The sequence below is a fragment of the Vombatus ursinus genome, unplaced genomic scaffold, assembly GCF_900497805.2.
Source record: "Vombatus ursinus unplaced genomic scaffold, bare-nosed wombat genome assembly UNPS02004457.1, whole genome shotgun sequence".
NCBI classification, from domain to species: Eukaryota; Metazoa; Chordata; class Mammalia; order Diprotodontia; family Vombatidae; genus Vombatus; species Vombatus ursinus.
In genome coordinates this window covers 597,398-621,996 of record NW_020944235.1, presented here as the reverse complement: position 1 = coordinate 621,996, position 24,599 = coordinate 597,398, and the positions used below count along the sequence as shown (strand labels likewise).

At 37.2% G+C, this 24,599-nt stretch overlaps 1 protein-coding gene across 1 annotated transcript in view; it reads left to right on the top strand.

The window, feature by feature from the left end:
* Window positions 1-24,599, top strand: part of LOC114023975 (protocadherin-11 X-linked-like) — a 169,976-nt gene that overhangs the window by 26,626 nt on the left and 118,751 nt on the right. The window contains exons 2-3 of the mRNA XM_027836762.1: window positions 1,281-2,931; window positions 3,088-3,776. Coding sequence (XP_027692563.1) covers window positions 1,281-2,931; window positions 3,088-3,776 — 2,340 coding nt within the window. The remainder of the gene's footprint in view (window positions 1-1,280; window positions 2,932-3,087; window positions 3,777-24,599) is intronic.

Here is a 24,599-nt window from a genome sequence, read left to right as displayed (position 1 = left end):
AAAATGAGAGTTGGACTGGATGATATCCAAGGTCCTTTCCATCTCAAAAATTCTGCGATGGCACTAGATTGATTAGATGAGTAGAAAAGGACTGGAATTATGGTATTCTACCGACTCAATTAAGCAAACATTTATCGAGGACCTACTGTATTTGAGGCCCTAGGCCAGAAGTTAAAGATAACAATGGCATAGTCCCTATCTTCTAGGTCCTTACAATATAGTAAGGAAAGTAAGATGGAAATACAAATGCACTTATAAAAAGGTTGCGAAAGTCTACAAGAGGCACAAAGTGCTATGAGGGTTTATAGGAATCGTTGGGAAATTCTTATTTAGTATAGTTCCTTTCAAATAATAGGTTTGGATGAATATATTTTGACTTACAAATTAACCAACAAGATATTTTAATTAAAAAGTATTTTATTGCAACAAAATGCCTATGCATTTGCATGACATTTTTAATGGTAATGGCAATCATAGAGAGCAAAGAATTATGGTAGAACTTTTAACATTGTAATTAAATTGGCCATAATTCCTTTTTGATTGCTTGATTCTCCACATGAAATTAAATTTGTAATAATCTTGTTAATAGCATGCACTTTTAGCCTTGTCACAATCTTTAGTTTTACATATATATGTATATATACATACATATGTACACACGTGTGTATATCCATATAAATGTGTATGTGTGTGTGTATATATATGTGTATGTATATATATACACACACACATTTAGAATCCTAGACTTTTAGCACTGCATTATCTAATTCAGGGGTTTTCTAATTACCAGCCCAGGAATCAGAAGTAGTCCACAAAAGAGAAGTCTTTATTTTTTTATACCTTTAAAGTTAACCTAATAATGCCTTCTCACTCCTCCTTACATCTTGCTCCTCCTACTCCTGGCTCTCTTCTTTGCCTTGGTTCCTGTTTCCCAATCTTTGAGAGCCATCTTGGCATTTGCAATAGAGACTAGGAATTTTGCCATTCTTTAGTAGTTTGACTTGGGGAATACAGCTTTAAGTCAATTCTTTCATTTTACAGGTGAGGAAACAGACCCAAAGATGAGGAAACCAAGATTTAAAAAGGCTAAACCACTACTCAATATTCCCCCTGTTCACTAGGACCCAGAAGGACAGACTAGAGCTCAGACCTCCTAAATACTTGGCCTTGTGTTCTTTCTATTTTATTGGGTTGCCTTGAGTATTTGTCTAATGAAATTATATTGGACTCCTTAAAACATAGGTGTACAATAAAAATCTTCATGTCTTTGTGTCTTCTAGGGTTTAGATGTATTTGGGCTTGATGTCATTGAAACACCTGAGGGAGAAAAATGGCCCCAACTAATTGTCCAAAAGGTGCTGGATCGGGAGGACAAAGACACATATGTGATGAAATTGAAAGTTGAAGATGGTGGGTCACCTCCCAGGTCCAGCACAGCCCTTTTGCAAGTTTCTGTGATTGACACGAATGACAATGGTCCTGTCTTTAAGGAGTCAGAGGTTGAAGTTGCCATCCCTGAAAATGTTCCTGTGGGCTTTTCAGTCTATCAACTCCATGCCACTGATGATGATGTGGGTGCAAACGCACGGATCCAGTACTTTTTCAGTGATCTAATGAACAACGTTGCAAGGAAGCTTTTCGATCTCAACAATACCACTGGCCTCATTACCGTCAAGGAGCCCTTGGATAGGGAGCAGGCTCCTATTCACAAGCTGATGGTTTTAGCAACTGATGGAGGTTCATTGCCCGCTAGGGGAATGGTGATAGTGAATGTCACAGATGTCAACGACAACCCCCCGATAATTGACGTCAGATACATCATCAATACAGTTAATGGGACTGTGTTCTTGTCAGAAAATGCTGGGCTCAATACCAAAATTGCTCTCATTACACTAATAGATAAAGATGCTGACCGTAATGGGAAAGTGAACTGTTTCACAGAAAATGACGTTCCTTTCAGATTAAGACCAGTTTTTGAAAATCAGTTCCTAATGGAGACTTCCTCTTTCCTAGATTATGAGACTACAAAAGAATATGAAGTAAAATTGTTGGCTTCAGATTCTGGCAGACCTCCTTTGAATTACACTACTTCTGTCATGATTAAAATCAAAGACGAAAATGACAACGCACCCATCTTCAGCCGGTCGAGCATAAGGATTTCTGTCCCAGAGAACAATGCTCCTGGTGCTCAGCTGACAAAAATCAGTGCAACAGATGCAGACAGTGGAAAGAATGCAGAGATCACTTACCTGATAGCTGGTGAACGCCCCTCTGCTTTCAGCCTGGATAATCGTACAGGCATTCTGTCAGCAGCGGAACCACTAGATAGAGAAAAGAAAGACAAATACACCTTCACAGTCACCGCAAGGGATAATGGCAAACCTCACCTGCAGTCCAACGCTACGGTGATTGTAACAGTCCTCGATCAGAATGACAACAGCCCTACTTTTACCCACAGTGAGTACAACTTCTATGTCCCAGAAAACCTACCCAAGCATGGCACGGTGGGACTCATCACTGTAACTGATGCTGATGCTGGAGAGAATGGAGTTATCACTCTCACCATTCTAAATAACAATGGCAGTTTCATCACTGATTCAATAAATGGAATCATCCGACCCAATACCTCTCTTGATAAAGAGAAACAACAGTCTTACACTTTCGTAATAATGGCCACAGATGGAGGCAGGGTGCCACGCTCTTCATCTGCCAAAGTGACCATCAATGTGGTTGATATTAATGACCACAAACCAGTTCTTGTTTTACCTCCTACTAACTATACATTTCAGTTTCTTCCACTAGCTACTGAACTTGGCACACTTTTGTATGTAGTGATGGCTATTGATGAGGATACTGGCAAGAATGCTGAAATTCAGTCCAAAATTGAATCAGGAAAAAGAAAGAAATTATTTGAAGTGGAAGGAGCATCAGGTAACATAACTCTGAAATCAAGATTTATTACTGCAGACCAAGGCTTACATAAGTTATTGGTCAAAGCTAGGGACTTAGGGCAACATGACTCTTTGAATAGCAAAATACTGTTGAATCTATTTGTGAATGATTCTCTGCGCAATACTTCTCTTGTAGACGAGCTACTGCGCAGAGCTCGAGGTCGAGGACGAGGAAAATCAGTGACCCACAAGGTTAAAAAGCCTGATGTTGCGAGCCCATCAACTGGTGACTACGTCAAGTACATCATCGCCATCATTTCTGGTTCCATGACGGCCGTCCTGACCATTGTTATCGCTGCTCTTTTACGTTGCCGCCGTTTTCCACGCCTCCGAGTTGGAAGAAAGCAGAATTCAGAATGGGTCACTCCAAATCCAAACAACAGCGAGACAATAACGATTAGCACAAATGACAACGGTGGCACTAATAGTGTCATCCTTAACCTTGTGACCTTTGCCGAATCTGGGACTGATGATCTGGATAATGAGGAAGAGGCCACTACCTCCTTGGATGTCGCCATTGATATCGAAGAAGACCCCATGGAGAGGTACAAGTGGGGTACCCATTCTTCCACTTTTAAGCCCGATGTTCCTGATTTGGCTCAACACTACAAAGCGACATCTCCTCAGCCACCCTTCCATATTGAGCCTGAGACTCCTGTGCATTCAAAGCACCATGGCATCCAGGAGCTGCCCGTGGACAATACTTTTGTGATGGGCTGTGACTCTCTTTCCAAATGTTCCTCCAGCAGCTCAGATCCATACAGCATTTCTGACTGTAGCTGTCAAGGAACCATCAAGACTACAGCCACCATTCACCCCCGACAGGTAAGCTCAAATTCCTAAATGAATTTGCTATGTTCCTTTACTTTTTAAAAGCTGTTTCAACTTTAACCAAAGCATTATAAGTCCGTCTGGTCTGAAAAGATTGAAAGCTCTAATCTCAAGTATTGCAACCTATAGATTGTGGTGAACTGATATTAGACATAGAGAATTAAAATTAACTATGAGCTATGGGAAAATTTTATGTGAAATTAGGGGCAATCCTGTCTGTAGATGGCAGTATGGTATTTCCTGTGTTAATGTAGAATATTGTTGAACAATTAAAAAAAAAACAACACAGAGGGGTTATGGCATTGTCCTCAGCCTTATGAGATGCACAGGAATATAAGTTATGAAGAACAGGTACAGAGCATTAAAGTTTTTTCAGGTTATGATAAGTGACTTGTAATGCTAATGGAGTTTGGAATTGCAGCCTTTACTTGGACAAACTGCGATGCCCACAGGTCCCTCAAAAGTGGGCAAGATTTTCCACCCCAGAGAAATGAGAGTGCCATTTTCAGAGTAGAAACATTCTCCTACTTTGGCTCATGGAAATCTCTCCTAACTCATACAAGATGGAGAAAATAAGGCTATAAAGAAAAATGTAGACATATTATACTTTGCTTTTATTTTTATGACAGAGAGTGAAATGTGTAAATGATGCCTGATTCTAGGTACTCTTTTTAGTATTTGTGTATTGATGAGAAATAGTCAGTATCCTTAAAGATCTATTCTTCACTGTGATTTTTTTTTGAGGCAAAGTATGTTTTGTACAGTATGTTGAAGGGAAAGTAGGACAAATGAGTGTGACCACATTGATTATAAATCTAAAGACTAGGGAATGAATTAAAAATAGCTTCCTTATATATCTGCATTTGAGGAGAAATATGTCAGGGTTGCTTTATATTAAGCATTGGCATTCACAAATGGATTCAGTTGTTTCCGTTTCTTTGATTGTTTTCTTAATGAAGCCAAGACACAGAATTCTATGGTAATATTTTGTTTCTTCCAATGGAAGCCTTACCTTGAGTTGTGCTTTTCTTTCCTTGTGTTTAAGCTATAATGAATCTAAAAAAAAAAATTCACATCAATTTATTAAAAAAAAAACTTGGTTTGTACTCTTTGAGAAGCGTCATTCTGAAGATGGATTATAAGTTAGTTACAAAGAAGAAACAGTTTTTAGGGTTTTGTTTTACATTTTTCTTAACCTCTGAAAGTGATTGGCAGCTGCAAAATTTTGTTGAACTAAAAGAAATGAGATATGATGAGAGAAGCTCACTTATTTTGCTATTTTTTATGCTGTATAAAATGCCTACAAATACATCCAGATCTCTTCCATCCTTAAAAACCTCTCACTAGATCAAAAGCAAAGTGTGCTTCTGACCCCTCTAGATAGGATTTAGTCAGTAATAATGAAAGAACCAAGAAGGCATATTAGTACTAGTTCCTGACATAAAATGTAGGTGGTACATGCTAGTATGTTCAGAAAATGTTGTAAATGTGAAAGAGCATCAGCTTTTATAATTTCAGATACATAAGACAGAGTGGTTAAGCGATCATTTTCATAGTGCAATGTCTGGATATACCCTAATTCACATAACCTGAGTCAGTAGAGACTTCATAAACCATCTAGTTTAAACTGTACCTGGAAAAAAAAATCTTGTCTGTCACCTTTAGTGCTAACCGTGCACAGTTCCTTTGCTCTTGTCACTTTATCTTGAGTCTAGTTCCCTCATACCGTTATATTTCAGATAACAGAAGCTTAATGCTTCAATTACAATATGTCATTGCCTTCTTTCCCCTCTCTATTAGCTACCTTGTCCCTAAGGCAATTCTTCTTCCTCTTTGTCATTGCTTCATATAATTTCCCTCTTCTCTACTTCCTTTTTGGCACTTCTAGTAATCATTACCTTTCCATGTTGAACCACTCCCTATCTTGACTGTTGAGAACTCCAAGAAAATTAGAAGCTGAGCCTGATGGACACAAAAAATAACCTGAGTGCCCCTGCTAGGAGCTTGAATAGGATTGGCTAGGCAGAGAGGCATCATGGCACATCTAATGACAGCTTGAACTTTCAGTGTTGGTGATTGCATGACTACTCCATTGATGTTTCTGGAATTGCTTTGTAAAGATTGCTTGATTCTGTATAACTGTGTTAAACCACAGCTGAATCTAGCATTCACCCCCTACGATTTCTGTAGTCTCATGCCACCCAAGAAGTAAACATATTGCAATGTATTTCAAAATATCAGACATCACATTTGACACGTGATTTCTTCCTACATAATCCTTTTTTGCTCATTTTACCTCCATCCTTTTTCTTTTTTTAATTCTTTTTTTTGAGGTTTTATCGATGCCTTTGTTTACCACATTTTCTGAAATATCCCACCTGCATCACTGAGCTCTCCTTTGTAACAAAGAAAAATAGATAAACAAAGCTAATGGAATGACCACACCTAAAAGTGTATGCATGTACCCAGTACCAGTAGTTCCCATAACATCTCTCCAAAAAAAGGAGAGTATTTCATCTGTTCTTTCAGACCAATGTTGATCATTACGTTTAATTTGAATTGAGTTGCCTTCTAGAGTTGTTTTTGTTTGGAGTATTGTGCCCATTGTACATATTGTTAGGCTGGTTATCTTGAATCAGTTAATAGGTTTTTCTCAGTTCCTCATATTTGTTATTTCTTACAGTGGAATAGTATTTTGTTATGTTCATATGCTACAGTTTGTCCTGCTATTCTCCTATCAATGAACATCCATTTTGTTTGCACTTTTTTCTTAACATTGAAAATGCTGCTATGAATATTGAGGGCCTTTCTGACTTTGACCTTCTTGGGGTTTATGCTCAATAATGGGATCTTTGGGTTGAAAGATATGAACAAATTGATGACCTTTCTCACATAATTGAAAATTATTTTCCACAACTGTTATACCAATTCACATCACTAGTAATAGAATATTAATATACCTTTCTTTCCAGATCCCATCCAGCATTCTCTTTTTTTTATCTTTTGTCATCTTTGCCAATTTGATGGCTATCTTTGAATGTTGTTTATTTTTTCTTATTCAGAGTATTTTTTGCATTTCTTCTGAATATTGTTCTTATTCTTTGATCATTTATCTTTGGGGTTCATGTTCTTATTTATCCACGTCAGTCCTCTGTGCATCTTTTTTAGTAATTTTCCATCAACTATTAACACAATTTCCCTGGGTTTTTGTGCCCTATTACATTTTCCATACATGTAACATACTCAATATGAATAATAAACATCATTGTGTCAAAAGATAAAGACCCCAAAATGCTTTGGAGCACTTTTGACCAAGCCCAAATCCAGTGGTACAGTTCTTTCAAATAGTAGCAGAATTTTCTGGCTATGGTTACAATGTGTGTTCATGTAAATGGCATCATACAAAGACTGGCCCATTCAAAATTATCTTTCTTCCCTCTTCTACTAAAACTCATAATTATCAATTTTGTGAGCACAGGAACAGATAGTGAAAATCAGGGACCATCAAATGTAGTTAATGTCTGAATCATAGCATGGCAGATTTACCTTGAAATTTGCGAAGTTATATTCTCCTATCCACAAGGGACAGAGTTTATAAAGCAAATTTTAAAGATTCTAGTTCTTGGCACCTACGTAGAAAGCAGATATGTAGTCTGTTTCATGAAAAGAAAAACTAAAATGAGCCATATGGATTTGGTGTAGAAAAGGGGGAGTGTTTTCCAGTAGTGGAGGGCCTAAAAGGCTACCGTAGAATTACTTAGCTAGCCCTTTATCTTTGGTTTATACTTTGTTCGAAAGTTGCTACAAATGACTAGCAAGTAACGTTCATTGACATTTTGAATGTCTTGGAGTTGTATCCCCTATATGTTTGGCCTCAGGAGTCCAGAAAAACCATCAACATTATTCAGCCTTTTCACAGGACTTGACATTTTTAAGTGTTGTACAGTCATCAGTTATTTTCACTTCCTGTTGAAATGGAAATGGGTGTTACCTGGAGTGAAGCTATATTTCTTTCTCATGATCAGAATTTAGTAATAGTTGCCCAACATTGTTTAACTGTTGTAGGAAATCTTAGCATCTCTGAAGGTTTAGAAGGGTAAAATCTTCCCTAATGGGTTGGGGAAATGGGCTTCTTGTAAAGGTTGTCCAAAAATTCTTAGAAGGATAGGTACAACAAAAGTAAGAGGATAGATTGTATGTTGCTCTCTGAATTTGCTGTGTTTGTGCATTGATTTCTACTTGTCAATCTGTTGTCTTATGGAGGCGGAAGAGCAATTGCTCATAAAATATTTCAGTTACTCTAATAGGATTATTTCTAAGGTCCATAAATGAAGACTGGAAAAAATACATTTTGGGTTCCAATTAAAATGAATCCTCCTGGGAAAATGCTTTAAATATGTGCTAAATCTGCCTTATCTAGCATTCTGACCATAACTGACCTTATTTGTGCATGAAATATGAACTAGAGTTACGGTTTCTTTTATTTCACAGAAGAAAATATGACTTTTCTTTCCATATGAAATCCTAGAAGTAGACCCTGAAAATGGAGTGGCACCATTCTTTCCCCCCACAAATTGACCTGGCACATGGAAAGGAAGGACATTTTGAACTTTGTTTTAACAGTATTACCTAATGGTTCATAAAACAAAACAAAAATTATTTTAGGTTCAAATTTTAAAAAAAGAAGATAGAGAAAATGTATTTCAAATTGGAGGAAACAAAAATTTATTTCTAGATAACTATCCATTTTAGGAATTATGTTGTGGGGCAGAGCTAAGATGGCGGAGTAAAAGCAGTGACTCGCTTGAGCTCTCCCCCAAACCCCTCCAAATACCCATAAAAATGGCTCTAAACAAATTCTAAAGCAGCAGAACCCACAAAAAGATAGAGTGAAACAAATTTCCAGCCCAAGACAGCCTGAATGGTTGATTGGAAAGGTGTATTGCGCCAGGCAGGGAGAGAAACGTAGTTCGGCGTGGGCACGCAGGCCACAGCAACCCTGGAGCAGGCCTCAGAGGACTGAATCACAGGTGGCTGTGGCGGTTTCCAGACTTCTCAACCCATGAACGCCAAAGACAACTTAGAAAGTCAGTGGGAAAAGTCTGTGACTACTGTGAGAGAAGGAGCTAGGTCTCAGCCGCAAGTCTCGAACGGGGCCCAGGGTGGAGGCTGCCTCCTGAGCTTCCAGCCCACAGACTGAGGGGGAATCGAGTGGCTGATCACAGGGGGATTGCAGGGATCTCTCTGCTGGTGCAGGATTCTTTTGCTTTGCCTGTGCTTGGATCTGGGTCACAGTTCTGGGTGTCAGTCCTGGGGCAAGGAGGAGCACTGGCATGGTGGAGCTTGTGGTGGCTGTGGAGAGGAAACCCTCCTCACAGTTCCAAGACAGAAAAGAGTGCTCATAGACCAGAGCACAGGCCAGGAAAGGAGTAAACACCTCACCCTTGATCATAGCACCTTGGAAGAACTGAAAATTTACAGGTTTAGAAGTATCTCTGAAAACAGTTGCACAAAACCCCTGAAGCTGGGGACAGTACATTCTCCACACTGGAAACAGATTCCTACCTTAACAAAGAGTTTATAACTCAAGTAATTGGCCGAGATCATGAGCAAGCAGTGCAAAAAGAGTCAGACTATATTATCTTACTTTGATGACAAAGAAGATCAAAACATACAACCAGAAGAAGACAACAAAGCCAAAGCTCCTACATCCAAAGCCTCCAAGAAAAATATGAATTGGTCCCAGGCCATGGAAGAGCTCAGAAAGGATTTTGAGAAGCAAGTAAGAGAAGTAGAGGAAAAACTGAGAGTGATGCTAAAGGAGACCCCAAAAAATACTGAAGAAAATAACACTTTAAAAAATAACCTAACCCAAATGGTAAAAGAGGTCCAGAAAGCCAATGAGGAAAAGAATGCCCTTAAAAGCAAACTTAGCCAAATGGAAAAGGAAGTCCAAAAGCTTACTGAAGAAAATACTTCCTTAAAAATTACAATGGAGAAATTGGAAGAGAGGGACAATGTGAGTAATCAAGGCACTGTAACACTAATCAAAAGGAATGAAAAAATAGAAGAGAATGTGAAATATCTCATTGGAAAAACAACTGACCTGGAAAATAGATCCAGGAGAGAGAATTTAAAAATTATTGGACTATCTGAAAGCCATGATCAAAAAAAGAGCCTAGACATCATCTTTCAAGAAATTATCAAGGAAAACTGCCCTGGTATTTTAGAACCAGAGGGCAAAATAGAAATTAAAAGAATCCACTGATCACCTCCTGAAAGACATCCCCAAAGGAAAACTCCTAGGAATGTTGTAGCCAAATTCCAGAATTCCCCAGGTCAAGGAGAAGATATTGCAAGCAGCCAGAAGGAAACAGTTCAAGTATTGTGGAAACACAATCAGGATAACACAAGATTTAGCAGCTTCTACATTAAGGGTCCGGAGGGCATGGAGTATGATATTCTGGAGGGCAAAGGAATTAGAACTACAACCTGGAATCACCTACCCAGCAAAACTGAGTATAATCCTTCAGGGTAAAAAAGGGTCATTCAATGAAATAGAGGACTTTCAAGCATTCCTGTGGAAAAGACCAGAGCTGAATAGAAAATTTGACCTTCAAATATAAGACTCAAGTGAAACAGGGAAGAGGTAAACAGGAAAGAGAAATCATAAGAGACTTATTAAGGTTGAACTGTTTACATTCCTGCAGGGAAAGATGATATTTGTAACTCATGAGTCCTTTGTCAGTATTAGGGTAGTGGGAGGGAAAAAATTATATGTTTGTATAGATAGATAGATAGAGGGCACAGGGTGAGTTGAAGATGAAGGGATATCTGGAAAATAAAATTAAGGAGTGAGAGAGAGAAGATTATACTGGGAGAAGGAGAAAGGGAGAAGTGGAATGAGGTAAAATATCTCACATGAAACAGACAAGAAAAGGCTTTTACAGTGGAGGGGAAATGGGGCAAGGCGAGAGGGAATGAGTGAATCTTATTCTCATAGGATTTGGCTTAAGGAGGGAATAACATACACAATGGGGTATGGAAATCTATCTTACTCTACAGGAAAATAAGGGGGGAAGGAGACAAGAGAGCAGGGGATTGATAGAGGGGAGGGTAGATTGAGGGAGGGGATAATCAAAAGCAAACACTTCTGAGGAGGGACAGGGTCAAAAGAGAGAATAGAATAAATGGGGGATAGGATAGGATGAAGGGAAATATACTTAGTTTTTCACAACAGGACTACTATGGAAGTGTTTTGCATGACTACACATCTATAACCTGTATCAAGATGCTTGCCTTTCCAGTGAGGGTGGGTGGGGAGGGAGGAAGGGAGAAAACTTGTAACCCAAAGTTTTAAAAACACTTGTTAAAAAAATAAAAGTAAAAATAAAAATAAAAGAATTATGTTGATTGCCCTGGTCCAATCTAGCCAACCAATGGATTCTCATGTATGAGTCAAACTGAAAATGGCAATTAGTATATTGAGATTTTTTTTCTTTTCCATATGATCTGTTTAGATTGGCTTTTATTTTTATTATCTTTGTGTGGCAGCATGGTTTAGTGAAGGGAATACTGACATTTGTAGTCAGGAAGGATGTAGTTTCAAATCCTGTCTGTGACATTTATTAGCCATATAATTCTGGACAAGCCATTTAATCTCTTCATGTCCCTGACAACTCTCTAGGACTTATCTAGTAAGTCATAGATGGACTGGGATCTACACTGGTAAAAAGAGTTTCCTATATATTTGCATATTTTTCTTTGAATTGTGCTTAAGTACCTACCATGATTGAAGGCTTTTATTCATGAAATTGTGTTTAAGTCAGAATGATTTCTCTTTTTTTTTGTTTCTCTTTTTTTTAATTGCCCAATCAATTTTTTACTTACTTTGTGCTACACACTGTACTAAGTGCTTAGGATACAAAGACAAAATGAAGTCATCCCTGCCCTCAAGGGGCTTCCATTCTACTAGCCAGAAAGACCACATGCACTGATAAAGAGAAACAAAACATTTACAGAGTTCATTTTGCAGGGGGGTCATTGGCCACTTGCTGAGATTAGGAAAGAGCTCAGGTAGGAAGTGGCATTTGAACTGAATTGTAAATAAAAATAGGAATTCAAATAAGTGGAGATTAGGGAACACATTCTAAGCATGTAGAAAGCCTATGCAAGGACAGACAGGAGATAGAATGTTGAATGTGAGAAGCAGCAACGAGGCCAATTTGCCTAGACTCAAGAGTTTATGAAGGGGAGTAATGTACATTAGGCCAGAAACAGCAGGATATAATCATGCTGTGAAGGGCTTTAAATTCCTCATTTTCATTTGATTCTAGAGGTAATAGGGAGCCAGTGGTTTGCTATTCCAACAAAATCAGAGACCTACCCCCTAACCCTATGCCTAATCTGTATTTCTATTGTAGTTGAATCTGAGAATGAATAGGATCTTCAAGAGAGATAATGTTGGAGGAGAACAGAGGTCCTGGCACTGGACATTGGGATATGCTCACATTTAATAGAGAAAAAGAAGGATCTAGAAAATGAAACAGAGCAGAATTGATGAAAAAGATAGGAGGAGGGCGCCAAATAGTGTTGTATAATTAAGTCCAAGGAAGGAAAGACTTTCCAGAAGGAGAGAGTCATCAGCTCTCTCAAATGCTTCAGATATCTCAAAATGAAAGAGAAATGAGAGACTAGTTTTGGATTTGGTCACTGCTGTGGTTCAAGAAAGCAATTTCAGGAGAGTGGTAGGAAGTAGAAGCCCAGATTGGGGTGAAGGAGTAAGTAGGCAATGATCAAATGATCAAAAGAGATAATATTTGTAAAGCACTTAGTACAATATTTGGCATACAGCAAAAGTCTAATAAATGCTTGTTCCTTTCTTGTTTATGAGCAATGGAGGTAGCCATTTATCCAAAGAGGGAATCAGGGCCAAGCAGAATTTCTTTTCAAGATGATGGCAGGGAGGGAAACCTGGGCCCATTTGAAGGTAGAAGGGAAGGAGTCAGTCAAGGGAAAGTGGAAAATACTAGTAGGAGGGGATAATTGAGACTTCCAGACCCATTAGAAGGAATGGAATGTGGAATACAGGTGAAAAAAATTAGCCTTGGAAAGAAAGGACTTCAATATTCTGAAATTGGAGGGAAGGATTAGGGAGGAGCAGAAAAACAGTCATCTTAAAGTGGAGAGGAATATTGATGAGGGCAACATTTATCATGATAATGGACTATAAGTCATACATTAAAGTGATGAGATGGACTCAGAATCAGTCAAGAATATACACATGTATTTAAATCTCATCACCAGAGAGCTTGACAGAACCAGTCCAACTGTGGCTGTTTCATATATGTGTATATATAAATAACTGGTCATTGGGAAACTAATATCATCAGTTTTTGACCAATTTGGCCAACAAAATGACCAAAATAAGGAATTTTATGACTGAATTGGATTGCTTGGTAAGCAACTCTTATGTGTCTTCCCATTGGTAACTAGTTGGCCTAATGGAGGAAAGAGTTCAATAATGAAATATTGCTCTGGAATTTTGAAACAATTACTGCTTTGATATAGTTAACATATTTTTATAGAGAAGCTCAATTCATAAATGTTAGCTTTACTGATTTCTTCTTTTTAATCATGTTTCCATGTGTGATTTGAAGGGTATCCATATTTAATTATATGTGTATAACTTCTATATATATTCTACATTGATATTATTTACATATTTTCTTATAAGTTATATAAATTTGTGTGGGTGCATATATATATTATATATATATAATATATATATGTACATATCTGTCTTTTTCTTTCAAGACCAAATAGCATGTTGGTCATTTTTGTTAAGATCTTTTGCCTTTCCTTGAGTAGGCTACACATTGATTTACTTTAGAGTAAAAAAAAATGTCATCTATTACTCTTTAAAAAAAAATCAGCACATCTAACTTTCATTGTCAAGGAAAAGGAAGCTAATTATGACTGTTTCATGATTCACTTAAAAGGCAAAAATGCGTATTTGGCCAGTTTCTCTTGGAGTCATACTATCTTAGAAAGTGAAAACATGCAAGGCTCTAACATGCAGGACCATTTTCAACATCATTTTTACATAAATTATACATGTTTACAATTCATTAACTCCTGGTTAAGTCATGAAATCATTCTGTCAAGTCATCAGATTGTTGCAGGGTCAGGGATTTGATCTGTGTGCATGAGGACTGCAAAAAAAAAAAGCATTATTGTATCTCTATTGCAAAAGAAACACAATATTATCCCCTTTCAAATATTCTCAACTGTGAACACATTTCCCCCTGAGAACAAGCCTCCTTAAGAAAACACCCCATACCTCTATTCCACCCCTTAAAAATTAGTAAAGGAACCATTTTGTTCATTTGGTTAATTATTCAAGAAATCATTTTATTGATGTCACACAGATTTTCTTTCATTAGTATAAGGAATTCCTGGTGTGGAAGCTCCCTCTACTGATAGAATTTATCTGTAATTTATAGTCTTAGAGAATTCCCTTGGGATACGGAGAGGTTAAATGATTTGCCTATGGTCACAGAGCTAGTATTGCTGAGAAGCAAGACTTGAACCCAGGCCTTTTTGATTCCAAAGCTAGCCCTCCATACATTATGTCATGCTGTTCTTGTCATTTAGATAGGCCTCAGGAAACTTTTTCGACATAATAGTAGGAGCAAAAGGTATAAATAAATTATAAATTTGCAGTCTGGAGAAGCATTAGAGATAGCAAGTGACTATGAAAAGTTATGTAACTACTCTTGAGGGGATGATTTAATTTCAAAATATGAATATGTTTTCCTGGCTTCGGTTATACCATAAATGGTTGATGTCTAGGGACAACTAAGACAAATACTTATTATATATCTGTTGCGCTTGCTTTGTAGCTTAACTCTAAATCAAACTCCATTATGTGTAAAATGAATGTCCACAAGCAACACTGAACCTAAAAGTTCTCAGACATAATAATGCCTTGCTCTTGCAAACCCAAACTATAAGGGATCACTGAAGCCCTTCTTATACTTTAATCTTATACTTTAAGAATTCAGATATAAGTCAGTTCTCATTGGCAACATGGAGGAAACTTTTATATGTGTTCATGAATATGTAATTATTACAAATTTTCTTGAATGGATATAACAATTTAAAAATGAAATTAGGTTGGATAATGGCAACTTGAGCAAGAATTATATGTACGTATGGTATCTGTAGATCCTTGACTACTGAACTTATCTATAGAAAGGTAACATAAGGAACATTATAAAACATTATATCATCTCATGATAATGCCTTTGGGCTGGATCTGTACCAAAACCCACACACACCTGAAATGTTTTACCCCAGGTGCTTTATCCATTAGTATAGTATGTGCCTCCATGGTTCTGGAGAATGGATGGAGGATAAACCAAAGGGTGAGCTACTCACAGCCTGTCAAAAGATTTTGTCTGTTAAAATGCCCTAAAGATAGTAAAAAGAATAAACCATTTGAAACAGAATTCCAAAAGGGGGAGAACCAGTTTGGGCATTAAGACAGTAATATCATTTCTGTAACCAGAGCTGTCTTAAATCTTATCCGTGGCTGATTTCAGTGAGTTACTATTACACTGTGAAAAGAACAAAGTTGCCCATAGATGTCTAGTTGAAACTCTGTCTTTGTCAAAGGCTATTTCTTTTTGGATACTACTAGTTGCCTGTTACATAGTTAAAATATCTGGACTACATTGGACTGTATTCTCTTCTTGCCAAATAGAAGACGTGAACCATATTGATTCCCGGGTTTGAGGGCATTTGTTTGCTGTTGTGAAGTCGTGCTGTAATTTCACAGTATCATTTTTTATCAAGGGCCAACATTATAGTAATATCGAATGACACATAACAAATGAAGCTCTAAATAGACGATGGGAGGGCTAAAGTATTGAAATCTATTGGTCGCAATTATGACAGTGCCAATAAACCAATGGCTGGAACAATTAATTTCCATGCAAAATAAAATAATTATTGGTTCATATAATGAATGAGACAAATGCTCTTTCTAGATATGCTATTCAAAAATTCATTCAATCAATATTCATTGAGTAAATACTATATGCAAGAATATTTGATAGACATAGTGGAAGGGACAGAGGAGACAGAAGGAGACCTGCAGCTTTGCACGGGGACAAAGAAACTCTTCTCTGTTAATCAATAATTTAGGAGTCTGAATTTGCAGAGATTTGGGCCTCCTTCATGGAGGTATTTATACTAATGCAAGCATTTTCATTGTTATCACTATCAACACTTCTATACCTTCTAAGGTGCTTGCTCCCTGTCTCATATTCTCTTCTCAAACTTATTGACCATGAAATTTAGCCAGCAAAAGACAATTCAGAATAGATAAGTATGATTGATATGTGTTTTGAATAGACGTGGTCAAAATGGCTAATTAATAGCTATTTTTTTTTAATTGGGTAGGTGAGTGGGACATGGAGGTCACTATAGGTACAATACTGGGATAATAGTCAGGCAGACCTGGCTTCAAAGCCTACTTCTGACTCTTATTTTAGCTGTGTGACCACGGGCAAGGCATTTAACCTTGATGTGCCTTAGGCAACTCATTTGGACTTAATTATCAATTCTTGATCTATTTAGGGAGAAGGTTATTCAAAACAAAGAATTCTCCTCCATGAAATTACTGCTAAGATGCTGATGAAAAAGTACATGACCTCCCATCCATTGAAGTTAAGAAGCTCCTCCTCCAGCTCAGGTCGGGGAGGAAACTGAGGCTGAGCCTAAGGCTCTTCTCTGCAAGTGATTCTCTCTTAGGGTGTTTGCTGGCAGGCCTGTACCCCTAAGTTCTGAGATGTTGGAATCCTCCATTCCAAATTAGTTTTACACACACCCTATATGGCTTAATTATCTAGACTTAGCATTAGTGTTCTGTCGTCGTTGTTACTATCACTGATTCACTACTTCTAGGCCGCAGCTCTCACTAGAAAAATGCTGAATTGCTGTTAAGCAACCACTGACAGCTAGATGGCACAGTGGGTGGAGCACTGGGCCTGCACTCAGGAAGACCCGAATTAAAATCTAATTTTAGACCTAATTCAGACCTAATTTAGACCTAAGATCTAATTCAGACCCTTACTAGTAGTATGACGTTAGGTAAGTCACAGCCTCTGTTTGTCTCAGTTTCCTCATCTGTGGAGATAATAATAGCATCTTCCTCCTAGGGTTGTGGTGAGGCCCAGATGAGATAATGTGTGGAAATTGCTCAGCACAGTGTCTGTCTTATAGTAGGCAGCATAGAAATGCTATAATGATAATAAGTAATAATAGTAATAAATCCTTGTATGCAACAAACACCATTGCTTTGATCTTTATTTAGCTTCAAAAAAAAATGGTCAGTGTGACTCAGTATAGTAAATAAGCGAACATCCCTTCTGTAGACTGAATAGATGTCTTTCATATAGATGGACTACGAAATTTCAAAGTTATGTAGAGGATGTAGTGATTAATATTATTCAAATTCATTAGAAGTGTTACTGAATTCATAGTATCTTTTTATCATCACCCCAAGAATAGGATTTACAGTTTCTATGAAAGGTGTTATTCAATTCCTTCTTTTGGTCATTTTCTCAGACCAATAGAATTTTCTCAGACTAATAGAAGGATTGCCATCATATTAAGGACATCTGTGAATTTTTTTTTCATCTTAAAAGGGATCTTCATACTTGAAAGACTGGGAACCAGTGGTTAGGGTTTCTTTGGGTTTTTTCCCCCTTGAAAAGATGACATGATGAATTCCCTTGAAGAAACTAGCCTTTTCTCCCCTCTTCTATCCAGCCAGGTCTCTTAACTTTTCAGAGCTCTATGTGTTTTCCCTCTTATCTTTCATTATAATTGGACCTAAGCTTGGTAGCAATAGAAGTACCTTGATGTATTTTCATGTAATTAGTACTGAATTTTTAAATATCTTTGACATCAATGAAGAAAATATATGTATCTGTTCTCTACTTTTAAAACTTTAAAATTTTATGAATTATTTACATTCTGGAGTCCAAAGTCATTATCGTACTAAAGACCAAGTCTAATTTGGTGTAAGGAAAGAAAGCGAGTTGATGATGTCCATGTGCAAGGGTGCTTTATTTCAGGTAAGAACAATTTAACTTTAGGAACTGAAATGGTAACTCAATGGGTTTCTGTTAATGGTGTGATGTGAACACACCGTACACTCCAAGGGAGGGCAATGACTTCTCTCCTTCACCCTCTGCTGCCAATCAATGTCTAAGTACTATCAATTCTATCACAGCATCATCATCTCCTAAAGAGAAACTCAAATTTCAATGGTTTGAACTTGATTCAAAGATTAATTTTTTAATTGAAGCTGGAGCAATATTAAGAGATTTCACTTGAAAATTTTAAACCCTAAGATAAGATAACCAGAAAACCAAATGTATTGGTGTTTAAATCTTTCTCTTAAGAACCAATATCTTGCACCATAATTCTCACTGAGAGAAGTCCTGGAGGCTACATTTGGTAGGTATCTTTTTTTTATAGAATCTATATCTTTTTATATTTAACAACTTAAATTGTATGACTTAAAGTACATAATTAAACCTGTGGCTTTTTCTAGGTTTGAAAAAGGGCAATGAATAATTTGCAAAGGTAATAAAAACTTAGACTTAATTTAGCCCAATCCCCTCGAGGGCAAGAAACAATGCTAATGGAATGAAGTGGCTTGCTTAAGGGCACAGGGGCATTGAGTGCCACAACTAGAATCCAAACCAGTTCTTTTGACCAGGAATGCACTCCCTGTACCATACTGCCTGATGTGTCTACACAGTCAGTTACTAGAGAACCATTGCCCAAACACCAACACATTTTGTCCACAGTGTTTTGGAAAATCGCGTATTACTTTTGCAGGCAAAAATGCAGATTTAGGTTGAAATTCTATTTAAATACAAAGGGGGGGGGATACTGAGATCCTTATAATTGTATATGAGTCAATAGAGTAAAAAGCATCCCAATGTAATAGTAGTTAATTTCTTCCCACAAATTCTACAGTTGTGTTTTCAGTTGATTCCCATACTCAAAGTATATCTGTTCTCCTATTAGAAAAGAGACCCAAACTTAACTTCTGCTGATTTAGGAATGTGTCTCATGAGGCCTCTGCCTGGCATCTTATGGAGGCCACGTGATACAGCAGAAAAAGTTCTCTTGCTAGAGCCATGTAGGCAGAAGACCTGGGTTCAACTCTTGGTTTTCTTCTCCTGACTACCTGTGAGACTTTGGGTCAGTCACTAGTACCTCTCTAGGCCTCGGTGTACTCATCTGTAAAATGCAGGTTTGGGCTAGATGTCCTCTATCTAGAGCTATGAGCAAATGACTATTTCTCTCGCACATTATGAGGATTTTTGAAGGCTTTGAGATAGAATCACTCACTCCTTTGAATGAACAGCTTCAAAGATGGTTTGATCAGATCACACACAGTTGTAAGCAATCCCCAAGTAAGATTTGCTCCTGGTTTCTCTTCTAATATGCTTTCTAATCTCATTCTTATCACTGTTTACACCAAACATTTTTGCAGTCTTATTTTGTTGCTCTTTCTGTCTATTTCAGCTTGATATTTGCCTTTCCCAAGGAGTTTACTCATGGTGGCTAGTGGGTTCTTTGTTTAAAAACACTCTTGCTTGTACCACCTGTCTCCTTCTAACAAAGTAGGCTTCTTTGTAGCCTTAGAATCACCCAGATAAATGGAGCATTCACGATTTTCATGGCACTGGGAGGCCTGGAAGACCTTACAATCAATAATTTATTCAGGCTACAAGGGTACCATTTACTGGTCTGATTTATCAATTAATGAATGCTACCTTTGTGCCTTGAAAGAGTTAACTGTCCATCTTGTTAACTGTGTCATCCAGCAGAATTACATTAGACTTTTCCTGAGCTTGCTCTGAAACTGACATTTTACAGAGAAATAAGAAAAAACATGTAAAAGAACACATTTTTTTTGCTTTTAATTTAAATCTTTAAGATATTGATAGTTACAGAGGTCTTATTTCCTTCTTTATATGTACAATGAAGTTGGATTAGATGATCCTAGTAGTGCTCTCTGGCCTAGGAGTATATGAATTTAATGATACTGCAATTATATTATTCGTTATTATTGAAATAGAATAAGTAATGCTAAAGAAGAGAGAAGAGAATAAGCATTTATTTAGCACCTACTATGGTGTCAGGCACTGTGCTAAGCCCTTTTACAAGTATTATCACATTTAAGCCTCATAGCAATCCTACAAGGTGGGTGCTATTATGATCCCGATTTTACACATGAGGAAACTGAAGCAAACAGAGGTTAAATGACATGGCTGGGGTCACACAACTAGTAAGCTTCTGAGGCTATATGTGAACTCAGGTCTTCCCGACTCCATCCACTCTATCTACTGGGCTACCACTTGCCTCTAAAGGTAATTCTAATTTAGGGGAACAGGAAGAAATTTTTAAAAACAAAGTACTCCATATCTTGTTTTCCTGTGAGAGTTTCTTTGCTGATTCAAACAATATCTCTTCCCTTTCCCTTTCCTTTTCCCTGCTTTTCCCTTCCTCTTAGACTAAATGCGCTAAACAGTACTTTGTTCGTAAGTAAGTTTTCTGACGTTTTGTTGAGATATCATTTTTCTTCTAGAGAGTTTCTTTTTTAATTCCAGTGATCATTTTCTGAAACAAAAGAGCTCTTTAAAACCAAATGGAAGTATTGCATAGTGAATGATTTCTGACATTGAAGCATGCTGGAAGAAAGTCCTCTAAGGATTCGAAGAAATAGATTGGATGAGATATTAACAAGGTAGCAAATATAGTAAAAATCCAAGGGCCTGACAGGGCCACAGTATAGATAGAGGCAGAATTATTTACAACTTCCTCTTCCTCGTTTTCATTGGCTTTACTGAGGATGTTTTTCATGGGTCCAAAAAGTTGAAAAAGGATGAGTCTTGGACTTACCGGCTGATGAAAAAACAGTTAGCATCTAAATAATCAGTGGAGATGGAGTTCTATGCATGCATGTCTAAACACACACACACACACACACACACACACAAACATATAAATACACACATATACATACAGTTTATATATACGTCTATATATACACACACATACACACATATATCAGGAACAATAAATATTAACATAACAACATGTAATTGCTATAACTATGTATATACAACACATTTCTAACTGAAACATACAAGGATAAGAAAGATAAAGATAAATTATTAATTAGCATTTATCACTATAGAGAGAGTTACTGGAAAGAAGTTTTTACTATTTTGTTCTAATGATGAGCTTTCCACTTTTAACCAAGAAAATGTTCCCAGTGACTTCAGGGTAATTTTACCTTATTAAATTTTACTGTAATTCACCTTAATTATCATAGATTCAGGCTCACAACTTTTCTTTCGATCATGAGGATATTGCAAATGCCTCTTTCAAACCGACACTGGTGTCCTCTCTAACTCAAGAGACCACCATATTGATGCACACACGGAAACATATCTCCCTTGCTGAATGAGATAAAAGATAGTACTAGTTTTGAGGGGGGGACCTTAGTACAACATTGGCTTAGGTTAAATGCAAAGAGTAGTAACTTCATTCTGTCCAGGCTGTCACCCCCAGAATATCTCACACAGCAGCCCTACAGGTAGATGAGTAGAAAGTGAAAGTCAGTTGCTTTGAGACTATAAAGGAAAAGATGATTTTGTAATTCAGTAGGGGTCCACGGCTCTCTGCTGTTCACTAGCAGATAAAAACTTCCCTGGTCAGAATCAAATAGTTTCAGTAAGAGATAGCACTATAAATAATGAGCCAAATTGTCTGGTGAGTCAATCATGGCCAACTGTCTGTTTAAAATGTCAAAATTGTCAAGGTCACTTGGCATTTAGATAATGGTGGAACTCACCCGGTGTCACTTACATAGAGTATAAAAATTACATTTGAAGGCCCCCGAAAGGATTACCTTGGTTTGAAAAGGCAATATTAGAATCAATACACGTTTGAATAAGAGAGAGAGAGAGAGGAGAGAGAAGAAAGGAGAGAGAGAGAAAGGGGAGGGGGAGATGGATTGATTCGTTTACAAGCTGTAGAAAATTTTCCATTAAAGCAATTACATTAGCACATCAAGCTGGTTAGGAATCAATATAAATGAAAAGTCAAAACATTTGCATAACTTTATGTCATTTGGCCCACCCTATCTAAGCTTTTAGATATTGCTATTTTAAATGTACTTTACTGAATAATCAGAATTCTTAGAGTGTGTATGGGGTGGGGGAGTAAGAGAACTGTATGTTATAGAAAGAAAAGGAGATTTGTCCCTGATTAAAATGACTCTTATTATTTGTACTGAAGAAAAGAATTGGTGTGTTCTCTGAAAGAACATGATTATACATTCCTTGTAACTTGTTTTAAATTAACTTCCAGGCAAAGTTCAAATATGTTAAGTGATAGGATCTTAGTTTCTTGAAAACTCAGCTACACGTTCAACATATTTGATGGTCTGTATGGATTCTTTGGGTCTTTTGCAGACAATATAAAGCAGTTAAAAGCTTTTGTGCTGAACAATCCATGCACATTGCCTTTAAAGATTAGCCAAAGGGGTCCAAGTTAACAAAAACAAAAACAAAACAACACACATTTTCTGCCTTTTTTTTTTTTGGCTTAATTTTATTGATGGGATTTCTCTGTGACTCTGTGGGAACATTCTAGCTTTCCTCCAGAGCTTGTTAGAGCACAGAATAGTTAGCACATTTGAAGTAACTATAATTTGGGAATAATGTGAGTGGGCCTGATGGCTCCATACACATTCCGGGGCAGTTTACAGATGCCCTTGGCAATGGTGTGTCAAATAAAGATGAACTACATTGTACTAGAGGCCCTTGCCAAGTCCCTTATAAGCTAGTCAAGATTTTTTTTTTGCATTTTTTAAGTAATAGATTCAATTAAAACCAGAAAGTAATCACATTAAAACTAAAGTTTGCTCTGTACATTTGATTGAATTTAGAAAATACATTTCATTGAATTTATAAGATAAAATAAGGACAAATTTATAAATTGACTCTTAATATAACCTTGAAATTTGGGAGCAGAAATATACATACATACATATATACATATATATGTGTATATATATATATATACATATATATATATATATTTAAATGAGAATGGAAAAACCAAATTCAGGGTTCTTTTTGTGTCTTCACTGATCAGGGCAGCTAGGTGCACAGAGCACTAGGTTTAGAATTAGGATGATTCATCTGCTTGAGTTCAAAGCCAGTCTCAGACACTTAATAGCTCTGTGAGCCTGGGCAAGTCACTTAACTCTTTTTGCCTCAGTTTCCTCATTGGTAAAATGAGCTGGAAAAGGAAATAGCAAACTACTCTGGTATCTTTGCCAAGAAAACCCCAAAATGGGGTCACAAAGAGTCAGACACGACTGAAACAACTCAACAACAACATTTCATAGGTCGAGAAGAAATCATCTTTGGTTGAGCAAGTGTTATTAAATTGTATTCAGGAAATTTTATCGACTCTTCCCCATACTCAGTATTGGTCAGGTATGAAATTCCACACAAGTATTACAAATGGCACACTTCACCCATTCCCAAAGTGACCATCTTCCTTTGGTTACTCTTAAGCAGACAGCAAGAAGTTATTTTTCATTGGAAAATATATTTGTAAAAATCCCAAACCATGTGCATTCATATCATCTTTGCTTATTTCTGGCTTTTGACCTGCTCCATCATTTTGATCTATGTATCCTTTGGTCATCGGTGACATGTGTATTCCTAGTTTCTTTGGTGTGTCACATGATCTCCAATTAAACTCCACTTGTTTTCTTTCTTATTGGTGGAGATGAAGGGGTATAGCACCCTTCCTAAGCTTGTTTCCTAGGCAGTTTTTCTTTCTGCCTCACTCACAGTTACAAGTCTCATCAGGTATTTTCAGTGTGTGTTTGTGTGTGATTAAAGGCTGCAGACAAAGGAGTCCTATCCAAACATCTGGAATTAAAAACCCTTGTGGGAGCTGTTACAAAGCAAAGTATGTTGTTTCATTTTACAATATTTGAACTAGTAATTGATCAGGCTTTCTCACTGTGGAATATTGTTAAGGATCTAATTTCTTAGAATAGATTTTCTTACAAGGTACACATAACTGGAAAACAACTGGTTTTTTAGATTAGACTTATGATTTCATTTTTATGGGGGACTTTTGATGAGGAAACCCCCTCTCCAAATGCAGATCAGCACTCTTTGAAATTCAGAATATTAGCAGAATATTTAAGGGACTCACCCAAAGTCACATAGCCAGTGGGTATCACAGGTAGGAATTGAATGGAGGCTTTTATGACTTAGTCTGTCTTTCTTGCCAATATGTCCTCCTGTCTCTCAAAGATAGCATATGGGATTATAAAAGGCAGTGTTAGATTACCTTTATCAAAAACTTTCAGAAAGAAACTTTTATGAGGTAGAGGCCTTCTTTGAAAGGTCTTGTGCAAAGACTGAGATAGATAGAAAGACAGGTCACTAGATAGGCAGACAGACAGACAGACAGACAGACAGATAGATAGATAGATAGATAGACAGATAGATCATTGGTAGGTTCAGTGAGGTGGTGAAGTGGATAGAGTACCAGGCCTGGAGTCAGGAAGACTCATCTTCCTGAGTTCAAATTGGGCCTCAGACATGTCCTTGCTTTGTGACCCTGGGCAAGTCACTTAACCTTGTTTGCCTCAGTTTCCTCAGCTGTTAAAAAAACCCAAATGAG